A 20,555-nucleotide genomic window follows, 5' to 3' on the forward strand; every position below is an offset into this window, starting at 1 on the left:
AAGCATGGCTATGTTTTGGTGTTCATTCTTAGTTTTTATGTAAATTTTCTGGTGCAAGCCCAATATTAGAGTTTCATTGTCCTATATTGGTTAGAAAATCTCTTTGGTTCTAGTAGTTGATCAAGTGACATTGCCATCATCTTAGGTGATGCCTGAGATGATTTGCTTTATGGCAGAGAGAATGTCCCAACATCAATTACAGTAAAACTAAAGTAATTTCCATTCTACGTTGTCACTCTTAAATTGATATAATTTATGATACTCAAACTAACTCATTCAAATATCTTGGAGCACTTTTTAATATCTTGGCATCACCATATGAAGAAATAAGAAAAATCTCTTTGCAGGACCAGAGTCTTTCCAAAAACAAAACATGTATTAAATGTGAATATGTAATTTTTAAATTTAAAGATTTATGTGTAAACACATGGATCTGCCCAATAATGGAATTATTCCAAAAGGCCCCCAAAATAAATTTATTTACGTATTAATATATTTGTTTTCATAGAGTAGAAATTCCAAAATTAGCTGCAGGAAAATGTAAATTGGCCATAATTTTAATATTATTTAAAAAATGCATATCTAACTTATAAATAAGTTAACCCATGATCTAGAACAGGGGTGTCAAACTCGATTTCATTGATGACCGCATCAGGGTTGTGCTTGACTTCGGGGGGCTGGGGTGGGGGTGGCCAGGGTGGGCATGGCCAGCTCAATGTCACTAGTGTTGGGGGCTCCTGTGGCGGGCCAAGTGCTTTGACAGCAAAAACCGGCTCCCAAACTCTGTTTCTGGCTGCAACAGACTCCTGCAACCCTCTCCCAGTGAAAATGGTGTTCCATTTTCAATGGTCCTTTGGTGTTTCCAAGGCAGCCCAGTGGGCCAGACCTAAGCATCCTGTGGGCTGAATCTGCCCCCCGGGTCTTGATTTTGACACCCCTGATCTAGAACAATTCAATCATGATTATATAATTATATATCTCCATACCCAGGATAATGGTAACTATTTATATATTATTGTAATGTAAATAATATAACATTAGTTTTATAATATTACAATGAAGGTATTTATTTATTTTTATTAATTTTTATGCTGTTTATCTTTCCTGTAAGGTGACTCTGAGCAGCTTACAGGATATTAAACAAACAGAAAAATAATTAAAACATTAAAACTACACAGATTAAGATTTTAAAACTATTCTGAAACCAGAAGAGATGAACGTGACAAAGATGACATTTTTTTATCCTGTCAACCACCTATTATCCATAGGTTAAACATCTTAATTCTGAAAGAAAATGCTGCTTTCTTGCTTTTTTCTTGCTTTTCTTATATTGCTTTTAATTTGTATGTATTAATATTAGTGATACATGGAGCACATTATGTAACTCTAAGACAATACAGTTGGGTGGTGGTCAGTGGTGGCTTGCTCCTGGTTCACCCCAGTTCAAGCAAGCCAGTAGTGGCAGTGGTGGGAGGCTCTGCTGACCCATTCAGATGTCATCAAAAAAGCTCTGCGCATGCGCAGAAGTGCCACATACTCACAAAACAAGCACACGTGTCTGTGCGCTAGCAATAGCAAACTGGTAGTGACGGGATTTGAATCCCACTACTGGTGCTGCCATTTGCTTTAAAGAGTATCAGAATTTCCAAACACATGAAGCACTGTTTATGAAAAGTTTGGAAAGGTTAAATCAATCTATTATTGCGCTAAAAGTATTCACAATCTACCCTCTTTTTTATATATATAGATTCCAATTTCTGCTCTTGTCTCCTTTGTGGAAGCTCTGGAAGTTGGCTATAGCAAGTATAAAAATCCATACCACAATCTAATGCATGCAGCAGATGTCACACAGACCATTCATTACCTCCTTTTTAAGACAGGTGTAGCAGTAAGTAGACAAAATACTAATTAATTAAGAGACCACTATGAAAATAGTTATGCATTGATCATGGCAATAAAATAGATCTGAAGGTATTTATGGCACAATTAAAATTTGGGTTTGCTACAATATGGCTTTTTCCAAGCACTTTTATCTTTATTGAATATATGGCATTAAGTTGTTGTTGCAAGCTTTTTATTAATTAAGGCTATTTGGATTATAATTTGATGTTTTGACATTTACTACAAGAAAGATATCTGTGGGAACATTTCTAACAATATCATTAAATTTAGGATTTGTAGATTTATTAAATGTTCGGGTAAATGAAGGTAACTTTAGTAATTAAACTCTTTTATTGTTAGGATAGATGGTCAAGTCCAAAATATAAATGTCATGCCAGTGTTTCTTACAGAATATATACTTTAATGTACAGTAATTGTATCACAAATCTGTTTAAACTATAATCAGTAAGTGCATTTTAATTAAAATTTTAAATTTTAAAGGGTTTTATGTCAGTCTATGACCATTTTAGCAATTTTGGCCTATTAAATATTTTGTTTTAAATTCGTTTTAAATTTGTTATTTATATTTTGTATATTTTCTGTTTTAATATGGCTGTAAACTGCCCTGAGTCCTTCGGGAGAAAGGCGGTATAGAAATTAAATTATAAATAAATAAATAAATAAAATATAAATCTAAACCTGTATTGCAACTCAGACCAGAAAGAGTTCTACTGTCTAAGAGTTTGCAGTCTATATCTCTTTCTAATATCTATCAATATGACTTTCCCATAAATGAATGCTGATAATCCTTATGAAGATAATGTCTCATTTTTGCAACAGTTTGATGTACAGTATGTTAGGAATATATACATAGTAGAAATATATTTGGGACAAAACAGCTTATGTTTTAATGAACGAAATTTAAAATGCTTTGACTGTAGGAAACAATGGCATCTTGGAACAAAGCCAAAGCAGTTGTGTAGTACATGCTGCCTGTTACTCACTACTCAACCAACAGGAACTTTGACCAAAGGGCTGATTATTTTTAAAAAATACAAGAAATTCCTATAAAAACTATGGAAGAGCTATAAATAGCTATAAAAAATTAGGATAATAGCAATTAAAAATAAAGAATCAGCGTTATAATAAACCAACAAACTAGTATTTAGTTTCTGAAAACTCAGCATAAATAAATCCATTAGAGACACAAAATATACACAATAATTCAACTATACTAGGCAAGGTAGATATTTCCCACTAAATATTATATTTAGTGGAATTGGGGATTACGGGGGGCAGCACAAGTCAGTGCTTCAGGTACTGGGTGTTTTAAGTCTTTTTGGCTATGATGCCATCTACAGACTTGCTGGCTGCCAGGCGATCCTGATTGGCTAAGACACAAGCATCCAAAGGAGTGGGAAAAATGCAACCCTGTCATTGGTTCTTCCATCTGACAGCTCTCATATTTAAGCAGCTGTCAGACAGCAATTGTTGATGTTGTCCCCACGGGAGTTTAGCCTGTTACCTGTTACTTTTGTTAGCAATAAAGGTTGCTGTTGTTATCGCAACCTGTTGTGTCTGCACCCCCCCGAGCCGGGCCTGCTGCCAGAAAGTGACTTGGACAGTGAGGGGGAAGGGCCGTCAGGACCTACCTCTGGAGCACTGGCTTTCCTGGCTCAGCTCCAGGAGCGAGAAGCAGGCCAGGTGGAGGAGGGAACAACAGAAGCAAGGGTGGGGCAGTCCAGGAAGTGCTGAGTCATGGAGCCACACCCCATAGGATATAAAAGACAGCGAGAGCTGCTGTGTCTCTTTGTAACAGGCAAAGCCACTGATTAAGAGCTGAAGTTTGTTTCTGAGTGACTCACCAGCGTCGTGGAAGATAACGGAGGCTCTTGGCAGACACTGGCTATTCTGCTGCCAGAGCTGATAGTGCTGGCTAATTAAGTCATCATTCGGATGGAGGCGAGGGAGGACACAACACAACCTGTCTTGTTTCAATTCCTACCCACCAATTGCCCAAACAGAGCCCTGGTGACAAAGGTGGGATAGGGCTGAGGCAGACCGGCAAAGTCACTAACAGAGCTGAGGCACAGTCAGTGTCAGGCTATCTCCCAACTTCACATCCTTCTAAGGATGGCAGCGCAGCCCTATTTCATGCCATTTGAACCAGCCACAGAAATATGGAACACATACTTTGAATGTTTTGAGTGCTTCCTTCAGGCAAATGAATTTACTGAGCTGTCTTGTACTCGCAAATGAGGCTATTTCCTCAGCTTGTGTGGCCATGAGATGTTCGGAATGGCTAGGGCTCTCTGCCCCTCAGCTGGTATATACTGTGCCATGAGAGATGCTGCTGGAAAAGCTGAAGAACCACTATTCTTCAGCTCCCTCATGCATCGCTAGAAGGAACACGTTTCACCAATGAATCCAGAGAGAAGGGGAGTCCATTAATGAATACATGGCCTCCCTGCTGTCAGCTGCCTTGTATTGCAACTTCCGTGACCTAGATGACATCCTGTTAGATCAGCTCATCTGTGAGGTCAAAGACCCGAGGCTTCAGTGGCACTTGATGGCCCGCACCGAGCTGAATCTCCAGACAGCACTGGACAAAGGGCATCCGAAATGTCTGACAGATCAGCTGCAGAAATCCATTGTTACCAGGCATCTACCACCTCTGCCAGTAAAAGCCAAGCAGTCCACCATGAAGAATCAGACCAAGATGACTCCTCCAATGACAAAGAGGGAGTGAGCCGCCTCAAAACAGGCCAGAGGAAGAAATGGACCAAGTCCCCACAGCCAGTTGCTTAGGCTGTGGCAGGAACCATAACAGCTGATTGAAGATTCAAAACTGCCATCTGCCACTGCTGTGGCAAGGGGGGCCACCTGTCCAGGGTCTGTAGAGCCATTTTGCCAACCACTGGTGCTGCTGAGCCCACCAGCTACAAAAAACCATTCAAAAACCTTCAAGACATCACAAAGACTGCTTTGCAGTCAGCCATGCCACTGCAACCTCACCTAATAACAAAATTTACCTCACGGTAAAACTGGAAGGTGTTCCCTGTAAGATGGAGGTGTCTAAGTCCCTGATCTCCTGGGCCATGACTCCTTCCCAGCATCTCCAGACAATGCCTCAAACCATGCCAGACCAGACTGAAAGACTACAAGGGAAGTCTATTCCAATAGTGCGGTGTGACACCTTTCATATCAACCATGGAAAATTTTCCACCGCCTTCCCCTGATCGTCATGAAGGGGAACCTACCCAGCCTCCTGGGGTTAGACTGGTTTGCAGCTTTAGGCCTCAATGTGTTGGGCATCCATGCCACAGCTCCAGACATCTACAGCAGCATTTCCAATGAGTTCATGGATGTTTTTGACAACAACCTGGGTAAATATAAGGAGAGCCCCATATCATTCAATTTGGACCCCCTGGTAATGCCAATCCATTTGAAACCTAAAAGGGTGCCTTTTGTGCTCTGCCCCAAAGTAGATCAAGAGCTAGACAGGCTTATAGCTCAGGGGGTTCTTGAGCCTGTGGATCATTCGAATTGGGAGACCCCTATAGTGATCCCCATAAAGCAGGATGGCTCTATTAGGATATGCACTGGTTATAAGTGCACAATCAATAGGGCTTTGCAAGCCAGCCTGTCAGCCTCTGCTTTAATTAAGTGTTTTTCTCCTACTAGACTGTTTTACTGTTTTATTACCTTGTTAAAAGTTTGCTCTACTGTGTGTCTTACATGATTTATGGAGGAGGGGGGAGGCTTTTACTGTTCCCAGTGTTCGGCTTGACATTGCATGTGTGGGGGAGGGAGATAGCTTTTTTAAACAAACGTTTGAACTGTTTTGGTGCGTGAATGTAACGGCAGCTGCTTGCTTCACATTCCATCCAGAAGATTGACAGAGGGAGAATATTAGACGTGATACTACATGTGGCCAAGGAGGAAGATGACATTGGATTATTACTGTATTACCTCTAATAGGGGGAGGGTTCAGGAGAGGATATGCCTCTGTGGTTTTGATTTACTTCCAGTTCTGGCTTTGCTTGTACTGTATACAGACTTGTTTAGTATAAATTACCAATTTCTTCAAAATGATGGCGTTGGGTCTTTATTTTCTTAAATACTGATCTGAGGCAGGTTGACACAACCCTTACCCTGTGCCAGTGATGCAACATCTGCTCCATTCCTTGGGCCAAGGCACCTTATTTGCCAAGCTGGACCTGGCACAGGCTTATCAGCTGCTCCCTGTTGACAAGGCCACTGCCATGGCTCAAAGCATTGTCACACACAAGGGAGACTTTAAATGTAAATGCCTCCAATTTGGGGTCAGTGTAGCCCCCAGTTTGTTTCAATGCCTAATGGAGCAGCTACTCCAAGGGCTGACAGGGGTCATTCCTTATTTTGATGACGTCCTGATCTCTGCCTCGAATCAAATGACCTCGTCAATAAGTTGAGAGCTGTGCTGTCCCAGTTCAGAAGCGCGGGTCTCAAGTTAAAAAGGGACAAAGTTGGGAGTCCTGCAGGTAGAATTCCTGGGATTCCTTATTGACTCCCAGGGAATCCACCCTACCCCTTCTAAAGTAGAGGTGATAAAGAAGGAGCCTGCTCCTTTTAATAAGGCAGAGTTACAAGCCTTCCTGGGCTTGCTTAACTTCTAGGCTATTTTCCTACCCCACATAGTTTCCCTAGCAGAGGCCTTACATAGACTATTAGATTCCAAAACTCCCTGGTGTTGGTATTGGAAGTCAGCTGCTGCCTTCAAAGCTGTTAAGAACGTACTGACTTCCAATGCAGTCCTCGTCCAATATAATGACAATCAGTTGTTGTCTTTAGCATGCGATGCCTCCCCCTACGGCACTGGGGCAGTCTTTCCCAACGGAACAGAGCCCCCAATTGCCTATTACTCTTGGACCCTATCAGCACTGGAGAAAAATTATAGCCAGATAGATAGAGGGGCATTAGCGGCCGTAGCTGGAATCAAAAGATTCCATGACTATGTGTATGGAAGATTCTTTCACTTAGTGATGGACCATAAGCCATTCTGGGCTTGTTGGCGGGAGATTGCAAACTCCCCCAGATTTTGTCACTGCGAATGTCATGGTGGGATGTTCCATACCCTTCCCACACCCATTGGAATAGAATATCAGAACAATATGATTCAAGAATGTGATAAAACCAGTGTATGGTCTCACAAATTTGGAACAAAACACATGTAAGAAGGACACTCAATATAATTGTTTCAAGGTAAAAAAGTTTTATATACTCTAAAGTATATACTGTATATTTTATATGTACATTCATATATATATATATATATACACACATATATATATACACACACACACATATATACATACACACACATAAACATAAGAAATAAAGTGAAAAAGTTCCAAATATACTTTGGCAATTGCTATATTTCATGAAATGATTTTAAATTATTTACAGTCAATGAATTTTAAATATCTTTAGCAACAGCAGAACTTCCACACAGGAAAAGATATAATAAAAGCTTTAATCAAATAATATTTTCTCCTGTTTTAGAAGAACTTTGTATTCTACATCTTTTTACAATTTTCATAATTAACTGTGAGAAATGTAAAAGATGTTGAATGCAGGATTCTTGAATACAAAATGTAACCTTAAACTGGGCAATAAAGACCTCAACTATGAATGTTATGCTGGAGTCAATTTCTGTCAGTACATTTTGATTGAAGCAAAACATTTGCTTTAAAGCTGAGTGTAAACATCTACATGATCTTGCTCTGTGAAACAATCATAGATATGCAGCTGTCTACTTCCTGATTGGTAATTACCTCTTTATTAGAATCAAGAAGTCAATGAGGCAGCAGGAAGCCTACATTATTTTAATGAATAACATCATAGCGGGGAGGCAGTTTTTGATTCTGTCATTGTTTTCTGGTAGAGAATTGGAAATGCAAATTTAAAAAAAAGAGAAGGTATGTTCATTGAAAAATAGTACATGGCTAAGTGTATTGGAAGTGCCCTGTCTGTTTTGTGTTTTGTTTTGCTTTTCCTTTAGAAAAGTTATTCCAGATGCAGCAAATTCTGAGGGAGTTCAGATAATTTTTTCCTATAGTCAGTGACTTTACTTTTAAGATATTTTATATCATGATGGTGATAATAATCATGAGGATAAGACAGCTGAATTTACTATTTGAAGGATTTTTAAATATATTTTATTTTTTTAGCATATTTATATAGTCATTCATCTTAAAACATTGAGTTCTGGGTGGCATATTCCTATGTATACCACGCAAATAAATCCAATCCATTTGTTTGAGATTATTAATTTGGGTTTACTAAATAAGAAAGAAAAAATGTAGTCTGTAAATTTGGTTAGCTATTGTGTAAATTTTATTAGGTATTATGTTACCTAGTTGAAAATAGAAATCTGTATATCTATCATAAAAGACTAGATATTTGGATCTATACTGGATTTTGACGAGGAAGGACTAAAGTTGAATAGATATTGTAATTTTCTGTATTGAAATTTTATAATGTGTTGTACTGAATTTTAAATAGAATATTCTCAAAAGATCTTATGTAAGAAAGACCTGGGGGGGAAATTATATGGTTATAGAAGCTATAAGGGAGATATTTTTTGAATTGGATTGGATTTTTATGCTTTAGCTGGTTTTAAATACTTTAGGATTAATTTGTTCTATTGATTTATATATTTTATTACTGTTAATTGTTTTTTTTTAAATTATTATTATTTTTATTTTTATTTTTTGAAGGATTTTGGTTATGTTAGGAGGAAGTCAGAGCTAGAGAGGGAAAATTGGTATAATAGTTTTGGAGAAAAATTTTCTTAGCATATGTTTGTTTTATTTTTAACTATACCTTGTGCTTGTTCCGGGAAGTCAGGGGGGAGGGGGGAGGGTATTAGTGAAGGGAGGGGGGTTGGGGGGAAAGGGAAAAAAATTTTTTGTTAAACTTTTTGAATAAAAAAAAAGAAAAGAAAATAGAAATCTGTTCATGTGCAAAACCAAAACAGGGCAATCTGTCAATGATTTCTGTCTCCAGTCTACATTCTTGTTTATGAAAACATAAATTCCTTAAATATTATAAATTGGAAGAAATAAGCCATCCTAAAGGCAATTATATCCATATGTCTGAAATTAAGTCTTTGGAATTTTCTGAAGACCAGTTGAAAAAATGATATTTGTTATGTCACATGGTTAGATTGCAAGATGCAAGACTGAATACAACAAAATGAATTTTGTTTCTTTAACAGGGTATTCTGGGAAGAGTCCAAATCAAAGTTGAATTTTCATTTTATATCTAAGAAAGTTTTTTAAACTGTTAATTTCAACTTGGTTTAAGCAATCAATATTTTTCCTGGGTAGTTGTCTTGTTTACTTTTATAATTTTCAGACTTAAACAGAAATGCCCTTATATTATTTTAAGCAAACTAGAGGCTACTTTGCAGAACAACATATTGTTCCCTACTCAGATATAAATCCAGTGTCAAATAAAACCAATCAATCATATTTTTTTCTGGTTTACATTTGCTTCATCAGTTTTTGAAAGTTTTTAAATCATGCGCAATTAATCCTAAAATACTCTTTGTAATTAACAATGCCAAGAACATTAAATAATTAACATTCAATAACACTTTTAAAATTAAAGATGGAAAAACCAAAAGAATGGGAATATTGACAAATATTCTGAAGGATAAGGTACAAGTTTCCAAATATTTGGGAGTCAGTTTTTTAGTAGTTGGGAATGGGTGGAGAAGAAACTGGACAAAATATTCAGAGTTTATTCCTGTCTCATTAGAATTTGAAGTTCTTGAACAGTTTGTGTGGGTGCCCCAAGGGTAAAATTCAGAAATATCAAGATTGCCTATAGACAATAGCACAGCAATTAAGATTAATAATTTTTACAATTCAAGAGCTACAGCAGTGATAATCTTAGTAAAAAGATATCAGATTCCAACATTGTTGGCCTTACTAAACAATAGTCTATTTATACTTTGCAATATAATATATTATCTAATTTCTCAAAATCTTTTTTCCAGCACTGGTTGACAGAACTGGAGATCTTTGCTATGATTTTTGCAGCTGCTATCCATGACTATGAGCATACTGGAACTACAAACAACTTTCATATTCAAACACGGTGAGTGCTGAAACATGAGCTATGATCAAGCAAAACTGGAAAAATGCTAAAAAGGAGTTTGCAAAATCAATTTAATAGTTTTAGATACTAAGTCTATTGGGTACATTTACCATTACATTTCTACAAACTTCATTAGTATAGTATAGTTCCAGTTTTGCTTCTCACAATTTGTCCATGGCTATCAAAATAAAGTTCCAGGCATGTAATAAAATTGGAGTTAACAGTTTTAAATATGGCAATATTTTTTATATAATTAGAAGCTAGAATGAGAATTTATGATATATTATCATATACATAAACCTCATATCTACTTTTATGTTTCTTCATAATATCTTATTTAATACAATTTATTCATGTCTGACATCACAATTTTGGTTTTTGTCAACCTCTTTAGTGACATCTAGTTTGTGGGCAGCTACTTCTGGCCTTGGTTGGTGCTTGGTTGGAGGGTAACATTTTGGCTCTGCATCATAATGGGCTCCAGGAGGAGGAAGGGACCCCATCTTTCCCATTTTGAAGTGTGCTGACTTTCATTGTGCTGTGCATGGCAGGAAGCCCATGGAGGTGGCGGCAGCAGCGGCTTTGGGAGCTATAGCAGAGGGCTGAAAGAGCCACATGCAGCTCCAGAACCATGGGTTGTGGACACCTAGATTAGACCTAGATTAGACATATAAAAGACTGGAAGAAGACAAAGTCCACACAACAATATTGTTTATAGGTTTTAAATGGAGGCTAAAACCATGATGAGTTATTTGTGTAACATTAAATGAATGAAGGTGGATTAAATTTAATTTTTTTTTAGTCCAATTGAACTGATGCTATGGGAAAAGAAAAGGAAGAGAATTTGAATAATAAATTAAAATGAAAGGATAACAGAAAAACTCAAGAAAAGACTATAAAAAGAAAATTCAGTTGGCTTTTCACGAGAGGATTTTTATTTCTATATCATATTTTGGTATTACCCATCTCAATAGAATAGAATAGAATAGAATTTTTAATTGGCCAAGTGTGATTGGACACACAAGGAATTTGTCTTGGTGCATATGGTCTCAGTATACATCTATCTAAGTGAATTGAGTTTACAGATAAAAAGTCATAAAATCATACGAAAGATATTATTATAATTAAAACTAAATGACAAACAAATAAGAACAAGGATAAAAGATAAGTTAAAAGACAGAGGGAGCATTCTCAGGCCACCAACCATCCTCAAAACTGTATACTACTTTTTGATACCCATGCAGATTGGGAGAACCAGGTCTTCATGTTCTTTTAGAAGGCCAGGAAAGTAGGGATTGATCTCATTTTGGGGGGCACGATGTTCCATAGGGCAGGAACAAGTGTAGAACAGGCTCTCTTCATGGATTCTGCCAGGCAAAATTCTTTAACTGATGGGGTCTGTAACATATGTTCTCTGCTTGACTGATGAGGACATGTGACTATAATTTGGATGAGACATGTCCCCTGCCATGTCTCATCCAAATTATAAAGATGACAATTCACACACTAAATTGGGCCAGGAAGCAAACTGGAACATCCGCAACATCCCTTAATTCACCCAAGATGGAGATACACAATTAGGTATCATATGCATACTAACAATAATGAAAGGAAAAGAAAAAATAGGACAGGAACGGTAGGCATGTTTGTGCTTTTATGCACGCCCCTTATAGACCTCGTAGGAATGGGGTGAGATTAATGATAGATAGTTTTTGGTTGAAGCTTTGGGGATTTTGGGAAGAGACCACAGAGTCAGGTAGTATATTCCAAGCATTAACAACTCTGTTACTGAAGTCATATTTTCTGCAATCAAGATTGGAGTGGTTAACATTAAGCTTAAATCTGTTGTGTGCTCATCCTGTGGTCTCATCCTGTGATGATGGGTGATTTTACCTAGTGTAGGTGATTTCATTCATGTAGTGATAAAAAGGAGGAGAGTGGACAAATTTTGATGTACTTACAAAGAAGGGCTATAGGTTGGAACTCTCACTCCCCAACAACACTGTGCAGAACCAGACTCAGAGTAAGGAGATGAATCAACACAGAACTGTGTTGCCCACTCTCAACTCCAATTGCTGATTAATGGTATCAAAGAGGTCAAGAAGAGTGAATATGGACACACTAACTCAGAATAAAATTAAAGACAAAATTCCAATAAATAGGGCAGTGGTATTGTTATCTATCAAGTTCCTACAATGAAAATTATAGACGAGATTCAGAAAAGCTCACAATTCAGGTATTGTAAAATTTAGGGAATGAGTAGGGGAGGAACTCAAATGTTATCTAGTCCTGAACAGGTTATTTAAGCAAACATATATAAGGAAAAAGACAGATATTTCGGAGTTATACCATTGTTAAGGTTCATTGTCAGGTATCAGCCTACAAGCTCCCTCTATATGAATGAAGTGCAGTAACACTTCAGTGTGTCATGAAACTGATGAGCTGATGGACATGATGAATATTAGAGAATAATATTTGGGTGCCTATGGGAGTACAGTACAAAGTACAAGAGTAAACATCTGGTTTTGATGGAGCAAGTTAGCATTCACATTGCAGCCTACACATTTTTCCAGTTACTAACAAAGTTGGGGAACAAATATATCTCTTGTTGAAGTGGTTACAGTTTTGAGCTTGGATAAAAGGAAATTATGTTGAAACCCACTTCAGCTGTGAAATATACTGTATGGTCTTACAGAGATTTTTCACAATGAACTTTCATACAATGTAATTACAAGACTAATATCATGCAATGAAAAATGATGCATTCCTTTTCATATGTTAAAACATAAAATACTAAGTATAGTAATATTTTTCTGTTAATCTCATTATTACTGCCTTCTAGCCACTTCCTAGAAATAGATATAACCTTAATGTTTAAGGAGTTTACCTGTGAATAAAACTGGTTTTATGAATTTTTTTTACTATAATCTGGCCTCATGATATATTCCACAGCATTTTGAGGGAAAGTGGCAATAAAAAAAAAAAAGAGAGAGAGCAAATTTTATCAATGGACTGTGCTTTTCATGAAATACCTTAGAATAATTTATCTATGGAGATTCTCAGTCATTCAGATCATGGTTGTCGCAAAAGTGTTTTTTTTTAAAGGCAACTGGACTTGAAGATGTTTCACTTCTCATCCAAGAAGCTTCTTAGAATAATTTATTAAATACATATGAAGTGAGAGGAAACTCTGAAAGAATTAAAATGGAATTAATTTCTTCACTGAAAGAATTAAAATGGAATTTGGTTTTCTCATCCATTTGCTACAAAATAATAAATATTAGAAATGAATAATTTGGTACTGCACAATAAATAATATTTTTAGCTATAGCTAGAAGAATAAAACCAATCTTTGCATATAAGAATGGACTTTTGCTTTATAGGTCAGATACAGCCATTCTGTACAATGATCGGTCTGTGTTAGAAAATCATCACCTAAGTGAAGCATTTCGACTTTTGCAAGATGATGAGGAAATGAACATTTTGTCTAACCTCTCCAAAGATGATTGGCGGTAAGAATGCTGGTTGACCTTGATGGTTGTCAACTTGATTGTTCTGGGTATTAAACGTACTCAGTTAAAATTTTGATTCATGAGCAACTAATAGAAGATAGTTGGTTAGCAGTTAATGTGAGAAGCTGTTGAGAGGAAATGTTTACTGAATTACTGAAGTAATTCAACTGAAATGTAAATCATTTTAAAGAATGCCATAACAATGTGCCACCTGGTAGGAATGCTGTTGCCAAAGAATGGTAAGAAAACAAAAAAAGTACAAAATTTACATCTGGTCAATGAGATAAAATGTTGAATTATCCCAAACCATATTGGTTCCCAAAGTTTATTCAATTGTTTCCCAAAAGCGCAATGTATTTCAAGATGAAATACATCTTCTTCAGCACCCGTAAGTAAAAAACAATATGATCAAACATGGAAAACTGTATATTTTCTCATATTAGTTTACATGGAAGGCAAAGAAAAAACTTTTTAAAAAGGAGTGCAGTAAGTTCTGAAATTTACAGAATTTGTTTGTTTTTTATATAGACTTTTTAAAATATAAATCTTCATTAAAATACTTTTGTTGCAATCATGCTTAGTTGTTTTTAGCTGCTTTTTTAGCTGAAAATAGGCTAGATCAGGGGTGTCAAACTCAATTTCATTGAGGGCTGCATCAGGGTTGTGTTTGACCTCAGATGGCCAGGTGGGTGTAGCCAGGGTGGGTGTGGCCAGCATGATGTCACTCATGTTGGGGGGGCACCTGTGTTGACCCAAGCTCTCCACCAGCAAAAATGGACTTCTGAGCTTTGTTTTTGGCTGCAACCGCCTCCTACAACCTTCTGCCAATGAAAACGGAGCTTGGGAGGGCCACACATGGCCCTCACAAGCTCTGTTTTTGCTGGCAGAGACACCACAGGCTGGTCCTTCACTGTTTCCAGGGTGGTCCTGTGGACCAGCTCTAAGCAACTCATGGGCCAGATTCGCCCCCCAGGTTTGACATCCCTGGGCTAGATTGTCATCCTTGCAAGATAGTCCAAAGTATAAGAGCACCCAAATGTAGAAGTTCTACTTTATTGTAAGGTTACACTAACAGAATCTTACAAATCTTTTTTTTTTAGCTATATATAAATATTGAATACATGAACAGTGTGGCTTCTGAGTTAGTTTTGGTACAAATAATAGTAATGATATTGACAATTTTAGTAATCTTAGTTACATTAATCATACTCACATCATTATAGTAAGATTATATATAATACACTCATCTTTCAACTTCCGATCCTTTCCTTTACATACTGACTTTGAAAGATTATATAGAAATATGCATAATAATATTTCCCCCTTTCTAATTTCTACCTCTATTCTAAATCTTAATAACACAAATCCTATATTAGTAGGTATTCTATTTCTATCAATAATCTCTTCTCCATTTTAATATTTCAATTCTTGTTGATTTTTGGAATGTTTTTCATAGTTCTCTCTTGGGATTTTATATAAATTACATTAATCAAACTCATATCATTATAGTAACATTATAAATATTACGATTAAAGTTGTTAGTATTGTAGTATTTGCTCCAGTAGTGGGTTGCTACTGGTTCTCCCCAGTTCGCAAGAACTGGTAGTAAACATTCTGAGTAGTTCAGAGAACCAGTAGTAAAAATTCTGCCTGGCCCCGCCCCCAATCTCTTGCTGCCTCCTGACTCCCAGCTGATCAGCTAGAAGGAAAAAATCAAGACTCACTTGTCGAAGAAGAGAAAGAAAAAACAAGACACCGTCCCTTTAAATTGAGAAGCCAAGAAGCCTCCCAACTGATCGGCTTTCCTCTCAGCAAGGAGATCGCTTGACAAAGAAGAAGGGGGAAAAAATGCTGTCATTTTAAATTGACAGAGCTGGAAGCTCCTTTCTGGGTCAGCTGAACAACAAATTGGATAAGAGGAGGAATTCTTATATGGTTCAATGTTTTTGAAGTTTTGAGGTTTGTGCAACATGGGCTTTGTGTTTCTAAAAAGGTTTGGGCGATTTCCATTGTGAAGTATCCTGTCTTGAATGAGTTTTCTGCCTGCTTGTAAATGGAGCCGAACTTCTGGCTTCCACTTTCTATGATCTCTAAGCACGCTGTTTTCTGCTTACAAAGTTTCCTTTATGTAGCTGGCAGAAATGTGGAATTCCAGGCAGGTTCCTTGCTAGCAGCTTGATTATTCCTTAATTATCTGGGATATTTTATTTGGGAAATGAAGAAGGGGGAGTTTGATTCCTTCCCAGAACAGATTAGTGGGATGGGGAGGAAATGGGGATTTTGAAGTAACCTTCCCCTGGAGTGGGGAGGGAATGGGGATTTTAGGCTTGCTGTCAAACATTAGCCATAATACTAATGATTGTTTTGAACAATATGCAGGTTGTATTACATGAATGGCTATTTTATATGTGAAATTATGACTGAAACCTATATAGGTTCACACTGTCAGAAAGTTTCTCCTTATTTTTAGGTTGCTTCTCTCTTTGTTGAGTTTCCATCCATTGCTTCTTGTTTTTCCTTCTGGTGCTTTGGAAAATGCTTCACCCCCCTTCTTTCTAGCAGCCCCTTAAAAGACTGTTGCCTATCATATTCTTAGGCAAAGCATGTGAGCCATTTTCTCCTTTCAGTGGTCCATGAAAAAGCATCTATAGCAGAGGTCTCTAACCTTGGCCACTTTAAGACAGCAAAGCTGGCTGAGGAATTCTGGGAGTGGAAGTCCATAAGTCTTAAAGTGGCCAAGTTTGGAGACCCCTGATCTATAGTATGTAGATAATAAAGTTGAAAAAAGGTGAACAACATTTTTGCAGAACTATGGATACGTTGAGGCTGGGTGTGACAAGGAATGGCTGGGAGGGGAGGGGCCAGGCGAGGTACCCCTTGACATGTTGGCCATACCTACCCAGTCATATGACCATCAAGCCACACCCACTGTCACATGACCATCAAGCCATGTCCACAAAATAAGCCACGCCCACAGAACCGGTAGTAAAAAAATTAGAACCCACCCCTGATTTCCTCCACCAAATATATAATCCTTCATCATTTAATTATTCAACATTTTAATACACATTACTAATAACCATAACAACACTATTTAAATATATGTAATACCAACATCTTTCAACTTCTAATCTATTCATCTACATACTGATTTTAAAATAGTATATAAGAATATATGTACCAATATTTTCCCTCTTTCTAATTTCTACCTCTGTTCTAAATCTTGTTAGCACAAATTTTATATTAATAGGTATTCTATTTCATCTCTTGCTCATTTTAGTATTTCAATTCTTGTTAATTTTTTAGCATGCTTTCCATACTCTTCCCTTGGTGCTTTGTATCTGCATGCATCACTCATATTTAATCTAAATATTCCCTATGTTGCTATCTCTATCTCTCGCTGCCAAACCTTCACTACATCTATCAGTGTCTCTACCCTCACTTCTGGAATGCCTTTGTTTATCCAATTCTATTTTTTGATCTCTTAATGTGTAATCTGTCTGGTCTAATTGATCCATTTTGATTATCTCTCCCTTCTCCTTTTTTTTTTATTCATTTTTTGTTTTATCAGCTCTATACTTCCCTCTGTTTTTTCTATTTTCTCCTCTATTTCCAGGGTTACCTGTTCATTTTTCACTGTCATTTGCTGAGCTTTTTCTGGTCTACAACTATTTTGTTGTTAGTTGCGAAGTCGTGTCCGACCCATCGCGACCCCATGGACAACATTCCTCCAGGCCTTCCTGTCCTCTACCATCCTCTGGAGTCCATTTAAACTCATGCCTACTGCTTCAGTGACTCCATCAAGCCACCTCATTCTCTGTCATCCCCTTCTTCTTTTGCCCTCAATCTTTCCCAGCATTAGGCTCTTCTCCAGTGAGTCCTTCTTTCTCATTAGTGGCCAAAGTATTTCAGTTTTATACTCAGGATCTGACCTTCTAAAGAGCAGTCAGGGTTGATCTCCTCTAGAACTGACTTGTTTGTTCGCCTTGCAGTCCAAGGGACTTGCAGGAGTCTTCTCCAGCACCAGAGTTCAAAGGCCTCAATTCTTTGGCGCTCAACTTTCTTATGGTCCAACCTTCACAGCCATACATTGCAACTGGGAAAACTATAGCTTTGACTATATGCACTTTTGTTGGCAGGGTGATGTCTCTGCTTTTTAGTACACTGTCTAGATTTGCCATAGCTTTCCTCCCCAGGAGCAAGCGTCTTTTAATTTCTTGGCTGCAGTTCCCATCTGCGGTGATCTTGGAGCCCAGGAAAATAAAATCTGTCACTATCTCCATTTCTTCACCATCTATCTGCCAGGAATTGAAAGGGACGGATGCCATGATTTTAGTTTTCTTAATGTTGAGTTTCAAGCCAACTTTGTAGAAAAAAAAACTTTGTAGAAAAAAAAACTTTGTAGAAAAAAAAACTTTGTCGTAAAAAGTTGTAGGCCAAATCCTTTATCTCCCTGTAGTTCTTTGTTATGATTTCATGAATACTTTGAAATATCAATAATATTTCTTTTTTAAATATACTTATTTTTTCCTGTAGAAGCGTTTTATCTTATTTTAATAAGTCACAAAGTTATTGAATAATCTACCAAGGTCCCAGACTCTCTGTTGTCTGTAACACAAAAAAGCTAGTATTAAAACAATCCTCAGTCCCAAAATAATTCCTCAGGATGCACAGTATTTATCGTTCTTTGTAGTCCTCTACCAGTCAGTTTCCTTTTTCCAAGTTTCCCAATAAGTTTTTTCCCCTTTAATTTTTCTTCTTTTGCCTCTTTATACAGCTATCAGATAACATTTATAGTCCTACATGATCCAACAGGTTTTGCCATATCTTCATAATTTCAATGATAATTAGTAATCCTCAAAAGTCTCAAATATTTTTCATGATATTGATGATAAAATGATATTATTAGCCATGAAGATAATAGATATCAAACATTATGCAAAGAGAAAAAAGAAAAAAGAAAGCAAAACAGTCTCCCAGATGTTACTTCAAGTGTAATGTATTTGAATTTTAGGAAGGAAATTTGGGCGGGAAAATGCACATTGCTGATTGGCTGCTGCCTCAGCCAAAATACTATTTAAAGAGGGGTTTTTGCCTGTTGGCTTTTGCTGGGATCACAATAAACCAAAGAGCTGTTGTCACTTGTATCGTCTCCTGCCTCTTCATTGCCCGAACTTAACATTGGCGACGAAGGTGGGATATTGAAGGCAGTGAGACTAGAAAAAGAGCTGAAGGAGCAACGTAATTTCAAACCTAGCCAGTATCAAGGGCGGATACATAGCGATGTCTAGCTATACGCCGCCAGCACCATTCGACCCAGCCAAGGAGAAATGGGGGTCATACATGGCTCGTTTCGAGTGTTTCCTCGAAGCTAACGAACTGCAAGGAGTATCGGATAATCGGAAGCGCACTTACTTCCTGAGCCACTGTGGGCCAGAAGTCTTCGATACCGCCGAATCGCTGTCGGAACCAATGCCGGTACATTCGGTGCCATGGCAAACGCTACAGACGATGCTACGAGCACACTACGTGCCGGTGCCATCGAAGTTTGTACAACGGTTCGAGTTGAGGCAAAGAGTTCAGCGAGAGGGCGAATCGATAAACGTGTACATGGCTGCATTAAGGAAAGCCGCTGTTCTGTTTCCCTCCCCCCAATATTCCCAGCAAAGAGTCAGTCAGAGGCTTCCTTTTCTAATTTATTTACATAGATAATTGTCCTGGCCACGTCTACCCACGGGCCTGCCAAGTTTCTGGAGATAACGAGGAAATTATAGATAAGGCCAGAATTACTCACGAATATATTCTTCCCTCCATTGATACAGTTTGCCCGCGCAAATTCATTGTTTTGTCCAAGACAAAAAACCAGGAAGTCCCACCTCCTATTTATAGTCTCTGCAGATGTCACTGCATGACAATCATTACTTGGCTTTATCCCAATGCTGCTTCTGCTGCGCGCGCCGGTCACGTCTGCGCAGTCTTGCATCACTCCAAAACTGTTCTTGGGGCGTTGCCAAATCAGAAGAAGGCTCCAGAGAATCAGGCCTTGCCGGTCCCTCCTCCTCCCTTTGAGTGGGTGCCAGGGAGGGAGAGGGCTCAAGAGAAGCAGGGCTTGCCAGGTCTTCTCCCTCACTTTCTGAATCATCTGAGTCCAGGAATCCAGGTCCAGGAACCTGGGTCACAACAGCCGCAAACCACTGTGAGTATAGAGACGGAGGACTCTTTATTAGAACAACTCATTTGTGGGGTCAGGGACATCCGACTACAGAGGCGGCTGCTGTCGAAAAGCAACCTAACCCTGGCGATAGCCCTGGATGAGGCCAGGGCACACGAGATGTCCACCAAAGCGGTGGAAACCTTACAAAAGCCGAACACGCCAAATGCCGTGGCGAAAGCAACGCCAGTCCACAGCGAAGAAATCCAGGCCGATTCGGACGGTGAAGAAGAGGAAGAGGTTTTCCACACCAGGAGGCTGGAGAGAGGCGACCGGGACGAGTGCGTGAGTTGTGGAGGCCAACACCAACGACAAAATTGCAGGTTCAAAGACGCAATTTGTCGGCGGTGTGAAAAGAAAGGACACATAGCTCAGGCCTGCCAAGCCTCTCAGCCTTCCCGCCCAAAATTCAAACCAGCCAATCAACAGGGCGCCAGATCCGCGAAGCGGCCAGGGATTGGTCAGTTCAAAAAAGACGCGAAATTGAATCAGACCACTGTGAGAGTGGGCCACGCATTGACACGGCTAGAAAAGAAAATATTCACCAAGACATACATCGAAGGAGTGCAGTGTAAAATGGAGGTGGATACCGGCTCATCAATCACGATTATGTCTTGGGACACAATCGCAAGGGACCTGCCAGACGTCGCGAAATGCCAGCTGCAACCCCAAAAGCTGAGAGTGCAAGACTACCAGGGGAACCGAATCCCTGTTCGAGGAGTCACGTCCGTCAGAGTGAAATATGGACAATTCAAGAAAACCCTGCCAATCACCATCGTAGATGGAAACCTGCCCAGTTTGCT

General features: G+C 38.4%; 1 protein-coding gene across 1 annotated transcript in view; it reads left to right on the forward strand.

Annotated features, from left to right (window-relative positions):
• The window catches only part of PDE1C (phosphodiesterase 1C), a 424,232-nt gene that overhangs the window by 175,269 nt on the left and 228,408 nt on the right, over positions 1-20,555 (forward strand). The window contains exons 8-10 of the mRNA XM_058181457.1: positions 1,748-1,888; positions 9,929-10,029; positions 13,413-13,541. Of these exons, the coding sequence (XP_058037440.1) occupies positions 1,748-1,888; positions 9,929-10,029; positions 13,413-13,541 (371 nt within the window). The remainder of the gene's footprint in view (positions 1-1,747; positions 1,889-9,928; positions 10,030-13,412; positions 13,542-20,555) is intronic.

The sequence above is a fragment of the Ahaetulla prasina genome, chromosome 4 (assembly GCF_028640845.1).
Source record: "Ahaetulla prasina isolate Xishuangbanna chromosome 4, ASM2864084v1, whole genome shotgun sequence".
NCBI lineage: Eukaryota > Metazoa > Chordata > Lepidosauria > Squamata > Colubridae > Ahaetulla > Ahaetulla prasina.